General features: G+C 33.0%; 5 protein-coding genes and 1 long non-coding RNA gene across 9 annotated transcripts in view; 4 read left to right on the forward strand and 2 right to left on the reverse strand.

Moving 5' to 3' along the window:
* Window positions 1-25,056, reverse strand: part of LOC144574249 (transcription factor HHO3-like) — a 93,539-nt gene that overhangs the window by 61,215 nt on the left and 7,268 nt on the right. The gene's annotated exons all lie outside the window — the stretch shown is intronic.
* On the forward strand, window positions 318-4,274 carry AUR3 (ataurora3). The gene is made up of 6 exons (XM_078323906.1): window positions 318-527; window positions 1,379-1,621; window positions 2,049-2,144; window positions 2,741-2,955; window positions 3,948-4,020; window positions 4,118-4,274. The coding sequence occupies exons 1-6, from the start codon at window positions 426-428 to the stop codon at window positions 4,217-4,219; spliced, it is 831 nt and encodes a 276-aa protein (XP_078180032.1). The 5' UTR covers window positions 318-425; the 3' UTR covers window positions 4,220-4,274.
* Window positions 9,993-13,154, forward strand: LOC144574184 (mitochondrial phosphate carrier protein 1, mitochondrial-like). 2 transcript variants are annotated; one of them, XR_013518138.1, is made up of 4 exons: window positions 9,993-10,330; window positions 10,807-11,156; window positions 11,584-11,683; window positions 12,313-13,154. XR_013518138.1 is itself a non-coding variant. In XM_078324072.1 (4 exons), exons 2-4 carry the CDS (start codon window positions 10,999-11,001, stop codon window positions 12,561-12,563), a joined length of 453 nt encoding a protein of 150 aa, XP_078180198.1. In that variant the 5' UTR covers window positions 9,993-10,330; window positions 10,807-10,998; the 3' UTR covers window positions 12,564-13,154. The 2 variants fall into 2 exon arrangements, 1 of the variants encoding a protein (XP_078180198.1); XM_078324072.1 differs by having other exon boundaries at window positions 11,584-11,627.
* On the forward strand, window positions 14,046-18,995 carry LOC144574425 (uncharacterized). 2 transcript variants are annotated; one of them, XM_078324393.1, is made up of 18 exons: window positions 14,046-14,413; window positions 14,521-14,664; window positions 15,041-15,106; window positions 15,197-15,325; window positions 15,421-15,510; window positions 15,592-15,687; window positions 15,785-15,841; window positions 15,983-16,051; window positions 16,167-16,244; window positions 16,335-16,427; window positions 16,526-16,621; window positions 16,703-16,789; window positions 16,885-16,980; window positions 17,899-17,985; window positions 18,094-18,120; window positions 18,273-18,335; window positions 18,459-18,527; window positions 18,702-18,995. In XM_078324393.1, exons 1-18 carry the CDS (start codon window positions 14,252-14,254, stop codon window positions 18,705-18,707), a joined length of 1,515 nt encoding a protein of 504 aa, XP_078180519.1. In that variant the 5' UTR covers window positions 14,046-14,251; the 3' UTR covers window positions 18,708-18,995. The 2 variants fall into 2 exon arrangements, with proteins under 2 accessions (XP_078180519.1, XP_078180521.1); XM_078324395.1 differs by lacking the exon at window positions 15,983-16,051.
* LOC144574426 (uncharacterized) lies at window positions 18,166-18,552 on the reverse strand. Its single transcript, XR_013518208.1, has 2 exons — window positions 18,467-18,552; window positions 18,166-18,340 (listed from the first exon to the last, which is right to left on the reverse strand). It is a non-coding gene; the product is annotated as an uncharacterized LOC144574426 (long non-coding RNA).
* Window positions 21,611-23,251, forward strand: LOC144574160 (serine/threonine-protein kinase Aurora-3-like). Of its 2 annotated transcripts, XM_078324031.1 has the most exons (4): window positions 21,611-21,765; window positions 22,743-22,815; window positions 22,913-23,058; window positions 23,144-23,251. In XM_078324031.1, exons 1-3 carry the CDS (start codon window positions 21,611-21,613, stop codon window positions 23,012-23,014), a joined length of 330 nt encoding a protein of 109 aa, XP_078180157.1. In that variant the 3' UTR covers window positions 23,015-23,058; window positions 23,144-23,251. The 2 variants fall into 2 exon arrangements, with proteins under 2 accessions (XP_078180157.1, XP_078180156.1); XM_078324030.1 differs by having other exon boundaries at window positions 22,913-23,251.

Consider the following 25,056-nt stretch of genomic DNA (forward strand, 5'->3'; position numbering starts at 1 on the left):
TATGTTGCATGTGGTCACAACAAAACCATATATATATATATATATATATAAAAGTGTATAATATTAATATCACTAATTTTTGTATCCTTAATCAGCCACTTTGTGCCAGAATTATTCAACGCGGTTTCTACATCATACTGGCCGTTGAGTTCAGACTTCAGAGTGCCGCTGACCTTTGATTTTCTTCTTTTCCTTCCAAAAAGAAAAAAAAAATTAAAGAAAGACTGAATTATGGGCCTTTACAGTAGGCCCAATAGTATGAGGCCCAATTAACTGAGTATTCGCTTTCTTTCTGGAACTTTCAATTTTGAACGTTTGAATTTTGAACCGATGGATCCGACAGAAGCGACGATAACACTCTTTTGAAACTCTCCTCGGCGCTCGCTCGCTTCTCTCTTCACAGTTGTATAGATCATCCATCAACGATGGCAAACGAAAACGAAGAATGGAAATTGGAAGATTTTGAGATCGGGAAGTACCTTGGCGAGGGTAAATTCGGGAAAGTCTACCTCGCTAGAGAGATTAAGGTTCTCAATTCTCTCTCTCTCTATTTCTCTCACCTCTCCAGTTTCGTCATTCTCCGAAACCCTAGCAAGTTTTCATCTCTCTGGATAAATCTGCATATTTCTGTTGGATGTAATCATACTGACAATACTTCTTTGGATTGGGCTTTAGCTCTATAGAATAGTAATATTACCCTCGAATCCGATTTCAACTTTCTATTCAGTGCCTGCCTAACAAGTAGGACAAATGATAATTGTACTAATGAATTGTTGTCAGTGCCAGCTGTGTAGCTATATCTAATCTAATTATTTGATTTCTGTGTTCAATTGCTCTACTGAGTCAATCTAAGAGCTCAATTGAGGCTTAAAATGAATAATAGACAAATTTTCAGAAAATGGTTACCTGAAAATAATTCTCAATAATACTGTAATTGCAAAATTACACCAAATAGTCTCATATTTGTACTTGCCTCAGATGATTTCTACCATTTCAATTAGCAATTTTGACCCTTTAGGTGCAGTGGCATATTTGCCCTATAATTTTTTGTAAGTGTTTGTTTTTTAAATGTAGAAAACTAAAATGCAAGTAAAGCAATTTGTGTTGCTAAGTTTATAGTTTTGTTCTGAATAGATTACTTTTGAGTCAATATGGAAAAGTTAGGGTTAATTGACCCATATTTTCTTAACCTTGGTTTGTAGTGGTTGATGTCATTTGCCAATTGATTCATTAAATGGTAATGTGCTGGGCATCATATGCAAATTTGGTTAATTTTGGCAGATTCTTTTAGGAAAGCTAGCTGTTGATATGAATAATATAAATTTGCTACTGTGCTTCAATTCAATTTATACAGTTCAAATTTGAATTCTAAATACAGAGTGGGTATCCAGTGGCACTGAAGGTGATCTTTAAAGCAAAACTTGAAAAGTACCGATTTTGGGAGCATCTGAAAAGAGAGATTGTGATCCAGAGCTCCCTCCAACACCCAAATGTTTTGCGGCTTTATGCGTGGTTTCATGATGAGACGCGTATCTTCCTTGTACTGGAGTATGCAGCTCATGGTGAGCTGTACAAGCTTTTAAGATCAGTTCGACACTTCTCTGAGAAGCGTGCTGCCACTGTGGGTTTCCATTTCTCTATTTCTAAATTTACAAACATGCCTCCCAAGTATTAATTATCATTCATGCAGTTCTGGCTGAAAATTTCTTGGATTGATCTTAATACCTGGTATGGTGTCATTTGGATATAGTTCTGGTATGTATTGTTGTCCATATGGCTCCCATTCTGATTGATAAGCATACCATTTTTTTTATCTCTAGTCACTAACCAATGGTTCATAGAGATGTATCAAATGAACTAATTAGGTACAAGTTGAGGTCCAGAATTTTATTCCACCCATTACCGTCACCAAAGTATAACTGCAGAGCTTGCACCACACCAATTGTATCTGGTATTCCCACTACAAGGATGCAGCATGAATATGATGATATTGGTTGAACAAATTATTTATGCTACTATTTCTTATTTTCTAACATTATTTGGCCTAGTATGTGGCGAGCCTGGCAAGAGCATTAGCATATTGCCATGAAAAACATGTCATACACAGAGATATCAAGCCTGAAAACTTATTGCTTGATCTTGATGTAAGTTCCTTTTTTTACATTACTAGCTGTTCTCTATTTCAATCTCCTCTCTAGAAACTATTATGCTTATTTCTTATATAAATTCACCATTGCTTGCTGCTTGGACTTAGACACAAGTGCTATAGGGGAATAATTACAGTTGAATGCCACTACCGAACCATCAACTGACTATTCTGAGCACATATGGGGGCATAACCACAATACACAAGTCTTCAGCTGACATATTGTATTGATAGAATGGTTTTTCTTTTGGCAAACTACACCCGTCACCTTTTCCTATTCTTCAAGAGAAATAATTATCCTTTTCATTGCTTTTGTAAATAAAACTCAACTGTTAATGAATATTACCAAATAAAACAAGAACATTTGGCCTTGAATTTTCCATACTAGCTTTCTATTAAGTGCAACTTATAATTTCTCTTGCTAATTTTAAATATCTGGTTCTTCTTCCTTTACACAAATCTAAAATCCGCCTTCTTTAATTTTCTTTAAAAAAAGTTAGTTATTTTTTACAAAACAGTAGAGTAAAGAGCCAGGTATATATATAAAGAAACCCTTAATATTATCATCATTTCCTTTGGGGGGTCTTTTGACAGGGAAGACTTAAAATAGCAGATTTCGGGTGGGCTGTGCAGTCAAATGCAAAAAGACACACTATGTGTGGCACAATAGACTATCTGGCACCAGAAATGGTAGAGAAAAAGGCACATGATCATGGCGTCGACAACTGGACCCTCGGAATTCTCTGTTACGAGTTCCTCTATGGTGTGCCTCCTTTTGAAGCTGCTGATCAGTATGATACACTAAGAAGGTATGGTGTTTTTTATTGGATAATTTTGTATGCTCGCATTCAGCATTCAATGTATTCTATTGCAAAATAAAACATATCTTGCCTGCATTTTTAAGAACACAGGACATATTGCATGTCCTTGTGCAAAAATGAAATTACCTCCGCATCCTATCTCTAATTTACCTTAAAAATGCCCAAAACTGTCTTTTTTCTGTCCTGTTTACCTATATATAGGTAAGAATGAGAGTCTGTATTTGCTGTCATTCCACAGTTCGACTGCAGGACCCTGCTTTTTATGCACAGACTGTCTGATCTAAAACGAATGCATCCAATCAACCCACTGACATCATCTAGAGGTGAAGTTTTGATGACATCAGCAAATCGATTTGTTGTGTTCATTTTAGATTGCACAGTCCAGATCGAAGCAGGTCCCACGAGCCAATTCCAAATAACAGAAAATTTGAGAAGGATTAGCCTAGGTGCATATGACAAGGAAATGGTGAAATTATTTAGGGGACTTTTCTGATTTGCTGGGGTACATGTGATATTGTGAAATTTTTAGGGGCAATGTGTGAAATAGTTCCTTTCTTATTATTTGATTGTTAGGTTATTCTTGTTTTCCCATTAATCTTCTCTACTACTGCATGTTGCTGTCAGTAATTGTAAGCATGGTACAAAATTTAGATTAACCTACTTCAAAAAGGCCTTGAAGAAACACATGGAATAGGAAGAAAAAAAAAAAAAAAACCCAAACAAAATCTTCTAAACATTGTTGTCTGGCTCATAAAGCATGAAATAGATATGTATATTGTATACAAAATAGCAAAATGCTTACAAAGTAAAATCGTATGCTGGATACCGTATACCAAATTTGACTCCGTGAAAAGGCATATTATAATACAAAAAATTTATGCCCTAGAGTTGTCATTTTTTTCTGGAGGGCTGAGGACAACAAAAGCATTGGATATGTTGGCATTTCTAAACATGTACTCAAATTATGATTTTTGTAATAGGATTATGAAGGTTGATCTTCATTTCCCTTCCACACATCCTGTCTCCCTTGAAGCAAAGGATCTCATTTGCAAGGTATAATGTTCAAGCCCATAATTTGACACACACTACTGATCAAGAATCATGCATTATATAGTATAATCATTTTTTGTTTTCCCTTTATCAAACGTAGCTCTTAGTCAAGGAGTCATCAAAGAGGCTATCCATAAAACAGATTTTGATGCATCCATGGATTATGAACAATGCCGATCCATCTGGAAGTTGCAACGAATAACTCCAAATTTAACTTTGCTTTCAATCACTTGCTGGTGAATGGAAGTTGCAATGAACTAACTCCAAATTTAACTTCGATGTTAGTCACTTACTGGTGAATGGAACTTGCAGCTTTATTGATTTACTGCAGTACTGTCCTACAGGTGGATTTTCTTGAAAAAATAACCTGATGTATCACATTTGGAGGAAAAATAAACAAAAGGTATTCCGTTATTCCAAAGAGATTTTCTTTGTTAGTATAATATCTTGAATATAATTGATATCTACAAAGAGTTTTAGTGTATTTGTGTTGGTTTGCTAGTTAATTTCTGTTAAGCCTGTTGGAATTCAGAACTAGATTTCAATACATGATGCATCCTTATTATCTACGAAATTGATTGCTAATTTTGGCTTAAGTTGGTAAACTTTTTAATGAAGTTATTCTGAGGACCTTGTCAGCTTTTCTTCTCAATATATTAATGGTGAAGAACTGGACATATATTGACATTGAATGAATTTTATAATTTTCATATTACCTTTCCAAATCAAGATGGGAAAATAAAAGATTTATAGACATTGTTTGACTTGGATTGGGTTTATATCAAATTTTATACAATTTAAGTATTATTTGATATTCTATTAGGGACCATTAAGTTTGAAATGTTGCAAATTTTAATTTTTTTGATTAATTGTAAATCTTATGTTAATTTTATTTTTTTTTTTTTAAGGAAAAATGCTAACATGCTACGCGTCGCATATAGGGCCTTCGTGCAACGGCTCAATATTTGAGTTTTCAAAATCCTAACGGTCAATCCGAACTGTTCAACATGATCTCCATATGAATATGTACTTGCAAACCAAATTTTACATTTTTTAGAACTTGATTACTATTTTTTTAGATAGGTAGAAAATCACTTGATTTAAATAGTACAAAATTTTCAGATCAAATGATTTTCTACCTATCTAAAAAAATAGTAAACAAATTCTAAAAAATGTAAAATTTGGTTTGCAAGTACATATTCTTATGGAGATCATGTTGAAAGGTTCGGATCAACCGTTAGAATTTTAAAAACTCAAATATTGAGCTGTTGCACGGAGGTCCTCTATGCTACGCGTAGCACCGTAGCCAACTCCTTTTTTTAAGGTCTTATTTTATATTTTTTTTAAGGTCGGTTGGAATTCAGTAGTAGATTTCAATACATCTTATTAAAATAGTTGTTATACTAAATGCACCACTAGTTGCTACAAAAGCTGAAAAAAAATGAAATTGAAAGTAAATAGATGAGTTTAGAGAAATTTGACACCCGGAATGTTAACGGAGTTCGACAAAACAAAAGCCTACATCTTCGGAGTTTCGTAATCTCTTGTGGGTGTGCCTTTTTATTATCCAATACGAAAGGATTATAACTTGTGAACCGTTGAGCCCTTACAATCCAAGTGGAAAGTTAACCGGCCAACTCAAAGAGATGAGAATAAGGTCTCAAAGTTTAGAAATTCAAGAGAAACACTCAATAGATTACTCTAACATAATCTAACTCAAGATATTTTGAAGTTTTAAACTCTCACAACAATGGAGTAACTAAATCTCTCAGAAAATCGCATTTTAGAAGATTAGGTTCGGCTGAGATCTTTGGAAAGAAAGCCCAAAGCCCTATTTATAGAGATAGCTAAAAAATGAGCTGTTTGATCTAAAATGTTACAACGTTTTAGTTCAAAATGCGATATAGTGTTTTAACTTTCTGACAGCTGTGAAATCGATCAAATCGTTACCAATGATTGCATAACGTTTATGTAACGTTTTTCACTGTAAAATCTTGATAAAAAACATGAATGTTTGAATCTCAGATTTAATTAAAACGTTATAACTTTTGTCAAACGTTACAATGCTGATTTAATTAGATCGTTTAACGATTGACAAACGTTACAACCGTTTGTAATTAAATTTGAATTTGGTACAGCTGTACTTCAGCATCTCTGACATTCCTAAAACATTATAACGTTTTATAAATGTTACAACGTTTTAAGTTGTTTCTGAGTTTGATCAAGCTGTTACTTCAGCGTTTCTAACACGCTGAAAACGTTACAACTTTTTACAAACGTTACCAACGTTTGTTCCCTGTTAAAACATCATCAAACTTACTTTACCAAGTTTATAATTTTACAATTTGTATTCTTGATAAGTGTCTTCATAATTTTTTCAGTCCAAGTATTCCATATTGTAATTACATTTGACTTGAACCTACATATCTTTCAAAAAATAGAAGAAATCATAAAATTCAATAATTGTATGTTTTGCATATCAGTCAAATAGACGAAAAAGATTATTGCTAGAACAATAATAACATATGGCATGTAATTACCTGCTTGGCCTAAATTTTGCATCAAAGAAAACTATTATCTAGGAAATTACTAATTTTGGCTTAGTTAGGTAAACTTTTTTTAATGAAGTTGTTCTCAAGGACATTGTCAGCTTTTTCTTCTCAATAGATTAATGGTTAGGTGATAAGCCGAAATTGTATCTATTGAAACCTATGATTTGTTATGTAAATTAAGCCAAGTTTTGTTGAAATTATGTTTGATTAGGTTAGAAATGATCGAAAGTTCAAGTTACTGCCCTAGTTATGTTTATTTTACAGGTAATCAAGTGTTTGGAGCTTAACGAAGCAAAACGGGTGAGTCGGCACGAAGATTGGAGCAACTGTCAACATTCATTGCGGCCCGAAATGAACCTATTGCGGCCCGCAACCAAACAAGTCAGAGCCTCTTCATTTCCTGCACTTTCATTGCGGCCCGCAATCAAATCCATTGCGGCCCGAAATGACTTTTACAGATTTTCTGCACTTTCATTGCGGCCCGCAACCAAATCCATTGCGGCCCGAAATGAGTTTACAGTTTTCTGCGCGACAGATTCTTAACTGCCTCCACTCATTGCGGCCTGTAATAGATGTTATTACGGCCCGCAATAAGGCAGTTCAGAGCCCAAATTTGCTATTTTTAGGGATTTATTTCTAGGTTTCGCTAGGGGGTATAAAAGGAGACCTGTAGAATAGATTAAGGACATTTTTTAGGGAGAGAATTTCTGGTTTTGAACAAGGAAAAGCAAGGAAGGAAGAAGAAGGAAGGAGAGAACACCATTGATCAACCGGTTTTATTATTTTCTTTCCTTTGGAACTCTTTTGTTCTTTTGATTTCATTTGTGTTTTAGCCATGACTGGCTAAAGGCTTTTCTAGGGTTGATTAGGGCTATACTTGAAACTTTTTTTTATGATTTAGTTGGTTTTGTTTCATATGTTCTTGTTCTTTGTTATGATCTATTCTTTATTTTAATTGATTGTGAAGACTTAATCGAAATCGCATGAAATCTTAGGATTTGGTATTTGCAATTGAGAAATTGAATATTAGGTCTAGACCATAAGGAATAGGGTATTTGATAGGCTAAGTACCGAGAGGTGATGCTTGTCTTATACGGGCTTTACCTAATAGTTTAGAAAATTGTGCCAAGTACCGAGAGGTGAAAGATAGTTTTCTAGATCAATTGGGACAGTAAGAACTTAATGACTTTAGATTAGAGTAGCCAAGTACCGAGAGGTGACGTTTATTCTAATTTAAAGATGGTATTAATATAGAGATATCACTTTGTACCTACAACATCCAACTGTGCCTTCATAAATATAAGAAAAGAACCTACAAACCAATTAGTCATAACACTAGTGGATAGGAACCCTAAGAAACCCTAATTTCTCATACTTGTTAAAAATCAGATTTTGCTTTAAAGACTTTAGTTTAATTCAGTTTAATCGCAATCAAACCAACCTTTGAACAAACAAAAACATTTTTACTTTTTTTTACTAAATTAAATTGTTAGGTTAGACTTTAATATTCCAACTTGTCCATGTGGAGACGATCCCTAAGTACTACTCGACAAGGTTGTACACTTGCAACCGAATTGAGCGTAAATTAGGATTTATTGCTTGTATTGCAAACAACACATCATTAGGAACTGGCCATGGACATATATTGACAATGAATGAATTTTATAATTTTCATAAGAGTGAGTTTATGGTACTATGTATTAATGCATAGCACAAATTGGTCTATAATATGGATCAATATTTTCATTTTCAAAATTGTAAGGATTGATCCGAAATGTTTTAACATGAACCCCATATGATTTTATATTTATTAGATTTTTTTTAATATTTTGTAAGATAAGTAGAAAATCAGTTGATCAGACAATTCTAGACCATTCAAAAACAATGATTTTCTATCTATTTTAAAAATGAGTAAAAAGTCTGTAAAAAAATAAAAAAATCCAGTCTATAAGTACATATTCATACGAGAATCATGTTGAACGGTTCGGATCGACCGTTAGAATTTGAAAATGAAAATATTAATCCGTATTACGGACCAATCCGTGCTATGTATAGTACCATAGACTCACGCTTTTCAATAATAGCTTTTCAAATCAAGATGGAAAAAAAAAGGTTTTATTGACATATTGTTTGTCTTAGATTAGTTTTATATTAATTTTCATACAATTTAAGTAGTATTTAATATTCTATTAGGGACAATTAAATTTGAAATGTTGCAAATTTTGAATTTTTTTTATTAACGGTAAATCTTATGTTAAATTTTAGAGTGATGCTGTCATGGATCAAAATTTTCACTTACTTTTACACTCTCCATTAATGGAACCACTGCCGCTAGAATGCTTAACAAAATATATCATATCCGTGCGTTGCAACGGAACATATTATAAGAAACAAATATATCAATAAAACTAATAATTATTTAAAAATTAAAACACATGTTAATAGAAAATTTATATGATTATGTATTTTTAATTAACTTTAATCGTGACTTTTGATAACAATTTGATGATGTGATGATTCTTTATTTTTAAGTACCAATGGTATAAAATAATAGCTCGATTTGAATCTAATATTAAATATCATACAACAATTCAATATCAATATATAATATGATATAAAAAAACATAAATAAAAAGTGTTATCGTGTGTATGTATAGGATACACACACACACACACATATTATAAGAGAAATATGTATTCACACACACGTTTCAATTTATATTTTTCTTTTTTGTTTTCAATTTATAGAATATCTATATACACACACACATCGATATATTATATATTAGAAATATATTCTAAATTGCCAACACCAATATATATAAAAACAAAGAAAGAGAAACGAAGAAGAAGGAAACAAAGAAATAAGAAAATGGAAGGTGGAGTTTTCTCAATTGAAGAGGAGAAATATGGAAACAAAGAAATAAGAAAACAGATAAATATATCGCTAAATTTCAGAATTTGTTCAATTTTAATTGTAAGGTATTGTGTGGCAGCACATGTGGTGGGTGTGTTTTTAACTAAATTTAGACTTTTATACATAAAACAGATGCATTTAATAAAAAAAAGACAACTTATGTAATTGAAGGGCTGAGATTAAATCCAAAGTTTCACCTTTCAATCGTAGCCGTTGGCGGATCGGACACCCAACGTGCTTAATAATAGAATGGAGATAAATAAGTTTGTGTAGATATATATCACCCACATGAGAATTTAAGATACAATTTTAAAATCCCATAAAAATATTTTGAGCACTTATTTATGTATATATTTTTTATCATGAACCGTTAATAAATTTTTGTTTATACAAAATAAAGATTCTCAATAAAAGGGCAAATTAGTAAAATACCCCATCGATGGGTTTAGGGCTTAAGCCAGCGCTTACGTTGCTCTTAATTGACTCTTGGAACCCCGCCCCCGCGAGTTAACGTGGTCCAATTTCTAGTCTCAGAAGTCAGAAAGAATCAAAGTAACTAAACCTTACATGTCACATCCCATTGGCCGGGACCTTGATGCCTTGATCGATCTTTCTTCTCTCGCTCCGCATCTCTTGGGATTCCTTCCCAGAACCTTGGAGAGTTAGAGCGAGAGCGAGAAAGTAGAAATGGCGAGGTTAATTGGCTGCACGGGTGAAACAAAAACCTTACAGGAAGGTGTTTTCACCAGAGTATTATGCGTTGTGCGCCGCTGGTGGTATGCTCAGTGCTGGTACAACGCATCTCGCCATTACCCCTTTAGATGTTCTCAAGGTCAATATGCAGGTAAAGGTTTCATTTATTATTTTTATTTTTTTTAATTTAGTCTTGCTTTTAGAGGTAGAGTCTTTACTGGTTTTGCAAGGATTAGCAGAAAAATGAAGATCTGATATTAGCCCAAATGTTGTTTTAAGTAAATGTATTAGATTCATTTAGTTGTCATGCTTTCACTAATGCCCAATCATGCAATTGAGTACCTGACAAACTGATTAAATTAAAGAAAAAAGGGTGAATTGATCGAGTTCAAGTTATATTGTAACTGGTTTCACCTGATTCATATTGAATTACTAATGCAAACACACAAAACATTAAAGAAAAATGTTAAAAAGTAAAATTATCATATAAACACCTGGTAATTTTGAACTATCCCCAAAAAACAAAGAGGCAACTGATAATTGCTATGTCTATTTAAAAAAAGATAATAATTACCATGAATATACATAATATTTATAATGTAACTAGCTTTCTTCTTCATTCTTTAGGTGAACCCCTTGAAATATGCTAGCATATTTTCGGGCCTAAGCACGCTTGTAAGGGAGCAAGGGCCAATGTCTCTCTAGCGATGCTGGGCCGGCAAATTTTTCGGGTAGGGGTTTCAAGGTGGGTGCAGGTTTGGCTTGTATGAATACTTCAAGAAACAATACTCTGATATTTTAGGTCCACAGAATAGAAGCATGGTATATTTTGTCAGTAGTGAATCGGCCCAGGTATTTGCAGATATTGCACTTTGCCCCTTTGAGTCGGTAAAAGTTCGCGTTAAAACCCAGCCGAAGTTTGCAAAAGGGTTGATTGATGGGTTTCCCCGGGTTTATGCATCAGAAGGCTTATTCGGGTTAGTAACATCATTTTATAATTAATTCTCAAGTAGTATTACTTCAGTTTGGCCCACATTTGTCCTAATTTGCCTGTGTGTCTCCATTGTGCAAAATATCAAACTCAACACATGAGGGAAAAAAAAGAAAGAACAGAAAATAGAAAATTTTGTTAACATCATATATGGTTGATACAGAGCAGTTTATTTTAATCATTTCTCTAAATCAAACCTTAGCAAATAAATATTAAGTTAGGTATCTTATTCAAGTCAACAAGAGCTGATTTTACTCAGCAGACAAAAATCAATAAGAACACTAATATATTTGAGAAACTCTTTTTTATTTCCTTTTTCCTGTTTCCTTCTTTATATGATATCTGTTGAATTAAAAGTGATATGAATTCTGACAAAGATTTAATTTATGGTAGCAATTTTTTTTTGTATACAGATTTTACAGAGGGCTTCTACCTCTTTGGGGTCGTAATCTCCCTTGTAAGGAGTTTCTATCTCTGCAATGGTTATTTTACAACTCTGTTAGAAATATCTAGGTTCTGTAAAATTATTTTATCTGAAAATGCTAAGAGTAAATAACACAATGGTCCTCAAAACGTTTGAAATTACCATTTTTGTCCCTGAAGTTATCAATTTGTAACCAGTTGAAAGGTTAAAATACTTTTAAAAATGAATTAATTATGTAGTTCTAAGATGATTTGGGTGCTAATATTAATGTCCATCTCACTAGTACTTGATAATCTGGGTCATAATATTAATATTTATGTCATTTCTGTTGATGCTATGGGTGATGGCTTCAATGGCACCATGGTATATCACAACTTATATCCACAATAGAATCCATAATCACAGCATGATACTGATATGTTCATGTGAATTTAAATCTACTTTTTGGTTAAATTATAGGACCAATGTGGTATATATTGATAATTACAGGGACCAAAATGGTAAAAAGAGTGATACTTTAAGAGTCATGCGTGTAATTTAAGAGTCATGCGTGTAATTTACTCACAAATGCTAGGATAAATTTAGTACTATTTGATAGAATTTGGATGCAACTCAAAGCAGACACTAGAAAGAAGAAAGAGCATAAGGAAGAATGAATCCATTTATGTGGTGAATTTTTCAAGATGCATATTGAACACAGTGTCTTTTGTGCGTGCAGTTTCGATGCTTATGTTTTCTACTTTGGAGCACTTAGTTGATTTTTTGTATGAGAATGTGATTCAAAAGAGAAAAAAAGACTGTTTGTGTGCCCCACAGCTAGGCGTGACATGTTTTGCCGGTTACATCTCTGGTGCCATTGGGACCATAGTTTCAAATCCAGCTGATAATATTGTCTCGTCTCTGTACAATAACAACGCTAAAAATGTCTTTGAGGTGAGTCAAATGTGTCTTTGTTACTGCTACTATTAGGGGTGTTCATCGTTTCGGTTCGGTTAAAACCGAAATAAAATAGGCAAATTAAAATTTTATTCGGTTTGCAAAAATATAACCAAACCGACCGAAATAAACTTATCAACCAAATTAAAACCAAACCAAACATTTAAATCAGTTTTAAAAAATGATTTCATTAAAGGGAATGGGTTCAGTTTAGAAATTTATAAAAACAGTTCATGAAAGAGAGGGGGTGGTTCAGTTGGTTTGGTCTAACAGGTTTTAAAAATTTCTAAACTGAACTGAACCAAATAATTAAATTGGTTTTAAAAAATAAACTGAACTGATCTATTTAACTGGAAAAACCAAACCGTTTAATCCAAACTCTCTCGGTTCGAATTTAAACCAATTAAATCGGACCCGATGAACACCCCTAGCTACTGTAACATAGTATCAGCAGCATAGTTCTTCATATTGTATAGGTGCTGTCTGGTACCATTCATGGTCACTATCAGTACTAGAAGGTTCTGATTGTTTTATGCTTATCCTGATAAAGATGGATACAAACATCATTGTGTAAACTAAATTTTTGTTTGAAGATTTTGCCCTTGAATCTTATAATTGCAAAAAAAAGTGCATCAACATATCCTGAAAATTTTTTTTTTTAAAAATATAGAAGCAAAATAGAATTTTGAGTTGGAAAATTGTCTTGAGCGGAACTTTTCAACTTTGTTTTGGTTGTTATCAAGAGATTGTAAAAAAATGCACTAATGTGGATAATTTCTAAAAGTTCATTTTTCAACTTATTAATTCACATAAAAACAAAATTGAAATGTGATAATATTTTATGAGCATATAGAGAAAATAATATAGATTACATCTAATGGTTTTATTTGATATTTATAATTTAAATTTTGAGTTATTTAAGTTTTTTAAAATTTGAGGCACAAAAAATGAAGGCATTTGAACCCTCAAAAAGAATTAAGCAAAGGACTTGGAATCTGAAACCACTTCTATATCGAAAAGACCAATTTATGAAATAGTAAAAAAATAACATATATGATATCAATTTAAACGATCGAATGTCTGACAATTCAATGTAGTTAAGTGCTCCTTAAATTAATAGGGTCACTTAAGGTAACTCTAATTAATATATTGATTAGAAGAGTGATATCTAAAAAAATTAATTACAACTCCGGCCCACGATAACTAATTTGGCGCATGCATTACAAATTTGTTGGTATTTACAGGGATTTTAAAAATCTTTTTATAACGAATTGATTTGAAAAAAATTGAAAGAAAGAAAAAAATTATTTGGAAAACAAGAAAGAAATTAAAATTCCACTGTAATAAGATCAGATCACAGACCCAATAATGTCAAGGCCCAGTAATATATAAATATACCAGGTCCATCTAAGAATTCTCTGTTATTAAAGCGAGAACTAAGAAAGAATGAATCTTCGGAAATATAAATATACTAGGCCCACTAAATTATAGAATACAATATGTGAAATAATTTCTGAAACCCTAGATCTTCGGAAACATCAAACATCACAAAAAAAAAAAAAAAAATTCGGAAGAAAAAGAGGCGATTAGGTGAGGGCGTTGGTTGCGTTCTCTCGTAGTCGTAGAAAGAAACCCTAGCTAAGATCTTCGTACCTCTGATCCGATCCTCTCACAGGACAATTCGTAGGCTGTAAATCTGTAATTGGATAAACTCGATTGCCATGAATTTGAATCCGTGTTTCGGGGAGGAACCTTTTTCAAAAAGAAAAGAAAAGGAGGAGTCTGAGTCTGATGATTACTGCCCAGAATACCCCAACCCCCTCAACTGGCCCTTGTTAGGATCGAGTGCTGAGGATTCGGTTAAAGATAGTTTGTTTACAATTGTAAATTTTATTGCATCGATCTCCTATCTCCATTTAGTAATTTATTAAAATATTAATGGTTGGACTGATCTAAGAATGAGTCTGAGTCTCGCTGATGATCGATGCAGGAAAATGATTCAGGCGAAGCTGAAGCTAATTATAAGAGGAGGAAGCTGGAGCTTGATTTCAACCCGTTCATTGATGATGTGAACTATGTTATCAACTGTAGTAGCTCTGCAATGGAGGTGGAGGTAGATCATCAGGAAGAAGAGGTTGTTTATTTCTTTCTTTCTTTCTTCATTTCTTCATTTCTTTATATAAATCACTTTGTTCTGGTTGCCAGTTGCCACTACATAAAGCATACTTAATTCGCAGCTGTGTTTTCCTATTCAATATCCAATTTTTTTAGTTGAGATTGCAATTAATATATTCACCACCGACATATCTAGAATTATAGATCAAATACAAGAATTTGGTTTCAAGGTCATATATATCATGTTCTTGCATTTACTTTAATATCTTTTTTTTTTCCTTGGTAAAATTTCCAGTTTCCTTTAAAAAAATTTATAAGCCTTTTTTGACTAACTATGGCTCTGCATAGGTATATAATATCCATTCTCATTTAGATTTTATGTTTGTCTAATGCAGGAAAATATTAAAATTTTTTTCCAATTTAGACAATGGCTTCGCAAACGTGGCACCCCCCTCATTGAGGTCAATATGATGATTCTTTTTCCTTCTTAACTTTTTTAACCCTAATCAGATTATACTTTTGTCATGATGGTAACAATCTTTTGAACACAGCCTGAGAGACCACCTCTATGTACACTAACAGATCTACAAAAAGAAGTTCCTGGGATCTTGAAAAATCTTCATGTGGATGAAAATGCTCCCCCTGCTCCCCATGAACCCTATTTATCTGGTTCCATAATGGTATATCTCTCTCTCTCTCTCTCCTCCATCCCTCCCTCCCTTTCTCTCTCACCTCCATTCCCTCTCTATGATTCTGTTGTTTAATTTCTATGCAGGAACAAATGATTTTTGATAGGGCAATTTTCGAAGAGAATAAAAAATACGAAGCAGTGAGACATCTCTATAAACATATCCCTTATATCACGGTACGTAGGAGCATTTTCTTTAAAATTTTATTTTGATGTTCTGTAGAGGATTTTAACTCTTTTTTTTTTTTTTATGTGCAGTGCCGTGATAATATTCCACGAGCTAGAAAAAAGATTGACCTTGAAACCAAACCTTTTTCTTACCTCGAAGATTCCCTCATTGATCAAGCAGTGGAAGTTTGTACCTCTTCCTTCATACAGATTCCATATATAAATTTGTTTATAATTCTTAATAATTGACTTTGCTCTCTCAATACAAAACCATTGTTTACAGATACATGGAAGACTTCTAGGGTGCACGGAGAAATTATTTCATCCGCTGATACGCAAGGTACTCTCAATTGTAATATAGGAATCCGGGACGAAATGTACTTCAATTATATAAATCGCATGAAAGATGCCAATTCAAATTGGATCATCATGTTAAGGAAAAAGGAAGATACTATATAAGCCGGTACTTTGTTGAATGCAGAGTCTTCAACAAGAGTTTTTTAAACTTGTTGACATCGAAGCAAAGTTTGGACACCGTAATTTTATTGAGGTTCTCTCCTTGCATATATTTCTGTCCATTTTGACACACACACACATACATATAGATAGGTAGAATTACACAATTTAAATGCTAATTCTCTCAAGTTGCCTTTTGGTCCCAACAGAATTACAGAAGTTATTTTTCTCCACTGGAGCAGAGGGTGCTCAAAGATCTGTCTCAGAACACTGGTTTGAGGGATGAGGTACTAACCTGTGCCATAATTTTTAACAGTATTCGCTTACTTTTACAGTTCTTTGATTATTTAATAATGCAAAATGTATTTGCATGGCAGGAGTACGTGAATTGTCGCAAACAAATTGAGTTGCAGGCGGATTTTGACTATCATCTACAGGATCTGTGTTGGTGGTGTAATGACAAAATCAAGGTAGGTATTGTTCTTGTCAATTCATGGGAACCCTCATTATAGTGACTGTTGTCCGGAGAGTGATGTGTGTATATGGTATGTCTGCTAATGTTTTGCAGCCTGATAGTGTTATCGAGGACTTGATTTGTGATGAGGAGATTGTTCCAAAAAAATTTAAGGATTTGGATTCTGCACTTCTTCGGCTCTCTTTGGAGGTATCGATAGATATCAATTAATCTGTGTATATTTTTGTTTATCTTAGCCCGATAGTACAAAAAATTGATTTTGTTAAGCAGGCACGTATTAATTCTCAAGGGTGGATCAAGCACCATAAGCAATGCAACACATACTTAAAATTACTATATGAGAAGCACAGCAAAAAGGTCTCTCTCTCTCTCTCTCTCTATCTCTATCTCTCTCTGGGTTCTACACTCTTTATGCTGCTTATTTGTAATGTTTAACTGATTATGATTTAAAGGAAATTGATGACATCGACGAAAAGCTGATTGAGTTTTGCACCAAGTTCCCCTGCATCTTGAACTTCCCCTTGGACAAAGCATTCGACAGTGCTGCGGTACTTGCTTCTGCTACTATTATTTTCACTTCTCTATGCATACACATAGATAACAACAATTAATTTGGCATTTCACTTTCATCTGAATGGATGTCACTCGAGAGTATGGAGAACCAACATGTTGTAATTTTTTGCATCAGTACATGTTTACAATCATCTTAATTCCAATTGGAACTGAGCTGAAATGATGGTGATATATGTATATATATATAGAGAGAGAGAGAGTGTGGCTAATATCAAAACGTTTACACCACGCCTCCCGTGCAACCAAGTCATTTTCCGATTTTTAAAGTCCAAATGATCGATCCAAACCGTTAGATGTGATCTCCATATTAAAATGTGCTTGGAGACCAAATTTTACATTTTTTGGAATTTTTTTACTATTTATTAAGCCACTTTGAAAATCGCTGATCTAACAGTGGCTTAACCAAACAGTAAAATCAGAAGCACCGTTGGATCAGTGATTTTCAAAGTGGCTTAATAAATAGTAAAAAAATTCCAAAAAATGTAAAATTTGGTCTCCAAGCACATTTTAATATGGAGATCACATCTAACGGTTTGGATCGATCATTTGGACTTTAAAAATCGGAAAATGACTTGGTTGCACGGGAGGCGTGGTGCAAACGTTTTGATATTAGCCACACTCTCTCTCTCTATATATATCTATATATATATATATGAGATCTAATTATTTTACCTTTTAGGTTTTTTATTATAAAAAATATTTGGACCTCTTATTGTTAGTATGTTCAATTTTTAGCTAGTCGTCATTGTGATACCCTAGTGAAGAAAGCTTGGCCATTGATGGAAGTATTTGAGTTTATTTATTTGTTAGTTTGTTTTTAATTTTATTACTGTATCTTTGATCTTGATTCTTGGGTTGCTAAAGATGATGAAAACAAAAATGCCAATTTGTAGGAGGAGGGTTTCAAGGATATAATTGTTATGATGAAAAGGGATCATTTTCCAAACATTGTAGATCACCTTGTGATAGAAGGAACTATTGTAAGTATCTTATTTCCTTTTACACTCGCATATAATTAAATCCTTGGTCGTTTGTTTTCTTGGCCTCTTCTGCTTGAATTTAGATATCTATATTATCCTTATTTGCAGCTGTACATGAAGAGCATTTATTATGAGGTACATGCTTATTTTTTATATCAGCCAGCTTCATTTTTTAAAAAAAAAAGACTGGAAGTGATTGCTTTCTCTACAGTCTCTACTTTGATTAATTTTGTTTCTTTGAAATTTTCTTCTTCATTGCAAATCTCTGCGTCTGCCTGTGATGACAGAGTGTGGATGAGCCCGAGCCATCTTGGCCAATTGTGTATATACATTCAAGGCTGAATGAATTGGTATTCTCTATATTCCTCTATTTTATGTAGACAGTGTAGCGTGTCTTCACATCTTTGCGGTTCGTTGTTGTTATTATGGTACTGAAATGCATCCTTTCTTTATCCCTTGATCATGTCAACCAGATGACGACGCGCCGTATTATTCATGAGCATCCTTTTTATGACCGAGTTTACACGGTAGATTATACCTTGGTAAGTGCTTATCATTTTATTTTGTTTTATTTATAATAATAAAAATAAAAAATAAAAATCTTAGTGGACCTTCCACTAACCCTCAAAAAAAAAAAAAAACTACCCTCAGTACCAGCCAGCTTTATATTGTAGAGGTTGCAAGTTACTCTGTTGACTATTTCATTTTTTTCTCAGGTCTAATTGAAGGATGGTGGATGCATTGAGAAGTAGAGTTGAAATTGCAAGTTACTTCTTATCGTTTGGTGTGTTTGGTACGGATCATAGTTGTTGCGTGCATATAGTGGTCAGGTGATTCAATTTGTTGAAATGGTTGTGCATGCATGTAGTCTCTTGGCATTATTGCTTGCTGGCTTGCTAGTTTGTTACTGTGTTATTATTTTCTGTTTCATTTCAAGGTCAACTTTGCAGCAGATGATGTTAAATTTAGGATGAACATTTAATTGATCTGGCTTGCGGAATTAGATGAGCTATGATCGCACAAACATAAAGAAGACATTAACTGTCATTGATTTACCCTTAATTATTACATACATATGATCATACAAAATTCAGGTATGAGGAATTTAATTCATCGTCTTTGAATAAAGGCAAGGGGTATTTATGGGCAAGATATTAACTCCATTTAATTATCTATATGATGTAATTAACAAAATGGTCTTGGGGGCCAATTAGGCAATTTTTAAAATATAGAATATGTATTAAATATGATGTAATTTGAAATGTAGATCAAATTTCACACTTTTAGGAAATCTCTCTTTTTTCAATTAGGTGCAGTGCCATATTTGTAATTTTGACCCTTTAGGTGCAGTGCCATATTTGCCCTATAATTTTTTGTAAGTGTTTGTTTTTTAACACCTTGTTTGGATGGAGAGTAGAGGAAGGGAGGGAATGGAAAGAAAAGAAAACTTTCTGTCGAATCATGTTTGGTTGATAAAATTATGTCGGAGATGAAGGATACAGGAGGTGAAAGATTTAACCTTGTATCATTGTAATTAATAGAATCGGTTTTCCTCCCAATTTGGAGTGTAACGGATGGAAATAAATTTTGTTGCAAATATTTTTAGAAAAAATAACACAAATATCTAACTCTATATCTTACCATTATAATTCTCATACAAAGTTTTTCATCACAAACTTATAACAGTCATCAAATTTCTCATTAACCTTCTAAATTTTAATTAACCAAACAAGAAATAAGACGGAAATGAAAATTAAATTTATTTTCTCTCATTAATCATCCAAACACGAAGAGGTTAAATATATTAATCTTCTTTTCTATTCCATTCCATTCCCTTCTATTATTCACCTCCCCTTTTTTCTTCTACCTTCCATCCAAACAGGGTGTAAAGGTAGAAAACTAAAATGCAAGTAAAGCAATTTGTGTTGCTAAGTTTATAAAGTTTTGTTCTGAATATATTACTTTTGAGTCAATATGGAAAAGTTAGGGTTAAGTGACCCATATTTTCTTAACCTTGGTTTGTAGTGGTTGATGTCATTTGCCAATTGATTCATTAAATGGTAATGTGCTGGGCATCATATGCAAATTTGGTTAATTTTGGCAGATTTTTTTTTAGGAAAGCTAGCTGTTGATATGAATAATATAAATTTGCTACTGTGCTTCAATTCAATCTATACAGTTCAAATTTGAATTCTAAATACAGAGTGGGTATCCAGTGGCACTGAAGGTGATCTTTAAAGCAAAACTTGAAAAGTACCGATTTTGGGAGCATCTGAAAAGAGAGATTGTGATCCAGAGCTCCCTCCAACACCCAAATGTTTTGCGGCTTTACGCGTGGTTTCATGATGAGACACGTATCTTCCTTGTACTGGAGTATGCAGCTCATGGTGAGCTGTACAAGCTTTTAAGATCAGTTCGACACTTCTCTGAGAAGCGTGCTGCCACTGTGGGTTTCCATTTCTCTATTTCTAAATTTACAAACATGCCTCCCAAGTATTAATTATCATTCATGCAGTTCTGGCTGAAAATTTCTTGGATTGATCTTAATACCTGGTATGGTGTCATTTGGATATAGTTCTGGTATGTATTGTTGTCCATATGGCTCCCATTCTGATTGATAAGCATACCATTTTTTTTTATCTCTAGTCACTAACCAATGGTTCATAGAGATGTATCAAATGAACTAATTAGGTACAAGTTGAGGTCCAGAATTTTATTCCACCCATTACCGTCACCAAAATTTAACTGCAGAGCTTGCACCACACCAATTGTATCTGGTATTCCCACTACAAGGATGCAGCATGAATATGATGATATTGGTTGAACAAATTATTTATGCTACTATTTCTTATTTTCTAACATTATTTGGCCTAGTATGTGGCGAGCCTGGCAAGAGCATTAGCATATTGCCATGAAAAACATGTCATACACAGAGATATCAAGCCTGAAAACTTATTGCTTGATCTTGATGTAAGTTCTTTTTTTTACATTACTAGCTGTTCTCTATTTCAATCTCCTCTCTATAAACTATTATGCTTACTTCTTATATAAATTCACCATTGCTTGCTGCCTGGACTTAGACACAAGTGCTATAGGGGAATAATTACAGTTGAATGCCACTACCGAACCATCAACTGACTATTCTGAGCACATATGAGGGCATAACCACAATACACAGTCTTCAGCTGATATATTGTATTGATAGAATGGTTTTTCTTTTGGCAAACTACACCCATCACCTTTTCCTATTCTTCAAGAGAAATAATTATCCTTTTCATTGCTTTTGTAAATAAAACTCAACTGTTAATGAATATTACCAAATAAAACAAGAACATTTGGCCTTGAATTTTCCATACTAGCTTTCTATTAAGTGCAACTTATAATTTCTCTTGCTAATTTTAAATATCTGGTTCTTCTTCCTTTACACAAATCTAAAATCCGCCTTCTTTAATTTTCTTTAAAAAAAGTTAGTTATTTTTTACAAAACAGTAGAGTAAAGAGCCAGGTATATATATAAAGAAACCCTTAATATTATCATCATTTCCTTTTGGGGGTCTTTTGACCGGGAAGACTTAAGATAGCAGATTTCGGGTGGGCTGTGCAGTCAAATGCAAAAAGACACACTATGTGTGGCACAATAGACTATCTGGCACCAGAAATGGTAGAGAAAAAGGCACATGATCATGGCGTCGACAACTGGACCCTCAGAATTCTCTGTTACGAGTTGCTCTATGGTGTGCCTCCTTTTGAAGCCGCTGATCAGTATGATACACTAAGAAGGTATGGTGTTTCTTATTGGATAATTTCGTGTATGCTTGCATTCAGAATTCAATGTATTCTATTCCAAAATAAAACATATCTTGCCTGCATTTTTAAGAACACAGGAAATATTGCATGTCCTTGTGCAAAAATGAAATTACCTCCGCATCCTATCTCTAATTTACCTTAAAAATGCCCAAAACTGCCTTTTTTCTGTCCTGTTTACCTATATATAGGTAAGAATGAGAGTCTGTATTTGCTGTCATTCCACAGTTCGACTGCAGGACCCTGCTTTTTATGCACAGACTGTCTGATCTAAAACGAATGCATCCAATCAACCCACTGACATCATCTAGAGGTGAAGTTTTGATGACGTCAGCAAATCGATTTGTTGTGTTCATTTTAGATCGCACAGTCCAGATGGAAGGAGGTCCCACGAGCCAATTCCAAATAACAGAAAATTTGAGGAGGATTAGCCTAGGTGCATATGACAAGGAAATGGTGAAATTATTTAGGCGACTTTTCTGATTTGCAGGGGTACATGTGATATTGTGAAATTTTTAGGGGCAATGTGTGAAATAGTTCCTTTCTTGTTTTCCCATTAATCTTCTCTACTACTGCATGTGTTTGTTGCTGTCAGTAATTGTAAGCATGGTACAAAAATTAGATTAACCTACTTAAAAAGGCCTTGAAGAAACACATGGAACAGGAAAAATAAAAAATAAATAAACCCCCAAACAAAATCTTCTAAACATTGTTGTCTGGCTGATAAAGCATGAAAAAGATATGTATATTTTATACAAAATAGCAAAATGCTTACAAAGTAAAATTGTACGCTGGATACAGTATACCAAATTTGACTCCGTGAAATGGCATATTATAATACAAAAAAATTATGCCCTAAAGTTGTCATTTTTTTCTGGAGGGCTGAGGGCAACAAAAGCATTGGATATGTTGGCATTTCTAAACACGTACTCAAATTATGATTTTTGTAATAGGATTATGAAGGTTGATCTTCATTTCCCTTCCACACATCCTGTCTCCCTTGAAGCAAAGGATCTCATTTGCAAGGTATAATGTTCAAGCCCATAATTTGACACATACTACTGATCAAGAATCATGCATTTTATAGTATAATCATTTTTTGTTTTCCCTTTATCAAACGTAGCTCTTAGTCAAGGAGTCATCGAAGAGACTATCCATAAAACAGATTTTGATGCATCCATGGATTATGAACAATGCCGATCCATCTGGAAGTTGCAACGAATAACTCCAAATTTAACTTTGCTTTCAATCACTTGCTGGTGAATGGAAGTTGCAATGAACTTACTCCAAATTTAACTTCGATTTTAGTCACTTACTGGTGAATGGAACTTACAGCTTTATTGGTTTACTGTAGTATTGTTCTACAGGTGGATTTTCATGAAAAATTAACCTGATGTATGACATTTGGTGTAGGAAAAATTAACAAAAGGTATTCCGTTATTCCAAAGAGATTTTCTTTGTTAGTATAATATCTTGAATGTAGTCTACAAAGAGTTTTAGTGTATTTGTGTTGGTTTGCTAGTTAATTTCTGTTAAGCCTGTTGGAATTCATAAGTAGATTTTAATACATGATGCATCCTTATATATTATCTGCAAAATTGATTGCTAATTTTGGCTTTACTTGGTAAACTTTTTAATGAAGTTGTTCTGAGGACCTTGTCAGCTTTTCTTCTCAATATATTAATGGTGAAGAACTGGACATATATTGACATTGAATGAATTTTATAATTTTCATAATACCTTTTCAAATCAAGATGGAAAAAAAAAAGATTTATAGACATTGTTTGTCTTAGATTAGGTTTATATCAAATTTCATACAATTTAAGTATTATTTGATATTCTATTAGGGACCATTAAATTTGAAATGTTGCAAATTTTGAATTTTTTTATTAACTGTAAATCTTATGTTAAATTTTATATTTTTTTAGGTCTGTTGGAATTCAGTAGTTGATTTCAATACATGATGCATCCTTATTAAAATAGCATATGGCATGTAATTACCTGCTTGGCCTAAATTTTGCATCAAAGAAAACTATTATCTACAAAATTGCTAATTTTGGCTCAATTGGGTAAACATTTTAATGAAGTTGTTCTCAAGGACATTGTCAGCTTTTCTTCTCAATAGATTAATGGTGAGGAACTGGACATATATTGACAATGAATGAATTTTATAACTTTCATAAGAGTAAGTCTATGGTACTATGTGTAGTACAGATTAGTCTATAATATGGATCAATATTTTTATTTTCAAAATTGTAATAGTCGATCCGAACCATTCAACATTATCTGAACCATTTAAGTTTTTAATATGTACTAATTTGGTGTTATGTTGAACATCAATTGAGAAGAAAAATAATATTTACATGTAACGTAACGTCCTTTGTAGCATTAAACAATTTGCGGATGTAATAACAAAGCAATACAAATTATGTAAAAATTTATCCGTGACATCAATTATCAATTAATTTGCGGATGTAATCACTAGCATTGAATTTTATGCCAACATAAATTTAAAATAATATTTATGCATATCTTATCATTATGACATGGATGTAAATATGATTCTTCAGTTAGTTTTTGACTGATGATAATGTTAGGATTAAACTTGTTACAAATCTAAAACTTGGACCAAAATGATATTGTTGAAACTTTAAGAATCAAAATACAAATGAGTGGTATTTTAATGATCAAAATAATAATTTTAAAATTTAAAGACCAATGAAATAAATAAATGATATTTTAAGTATAATTTGTAAAATTTATTATACTTTGTTGTAACTTTTTATAAGAAATAGTTTGTTGTTCAAAGTTACAAGCAATGTTCTAAATAGTGGCGCTATAGGCTATAGCGTTTCCGGACTTTGAACACTAAGCTATGGGATAAAAGTGCGCTATTTCAGCTACGACAGCTATAGCGATAATAGCGGTCTGCTATTTGTGCTACGCACTACAGCGCATACTATGCTACATAAACTTTTATATAAAGATCCAAATGAAAATTAATTTTAAAGATCAATTTTTTCAAGGTCTAGATTGATTTTGTTTTAAATAAAAAAAATATAGATAGTTTATTCTATGATGCTTAGGTTATTTTGAATGGAAAAAGATAGATATTTTATGATATTATTAGGGATATTTTGAATAGCAATTTGGACTTTATACTGGTTTAATATGAATATTCGAATTCCTTAATTAATTTTGTGTTACTCATTGCTTTATGAGATTTTAGATAATGTTGATAATTAGTAGAAATATAAAATATATTTT

Source organism: Carex rostrata, chromosome 22 (assembly GCF_964058835.1).
Source record: "Carex rostrata chromosome 22, lpCarRost1.2, whole genome shotgun sequence".
Taxonomy (NCBI): domain Eukaryota; kingdom Viridiplantae; phylum Streptophyta; class Magnoliopsida; order Poales; family Cyperaceae; genus Carex; species Carex rostrata.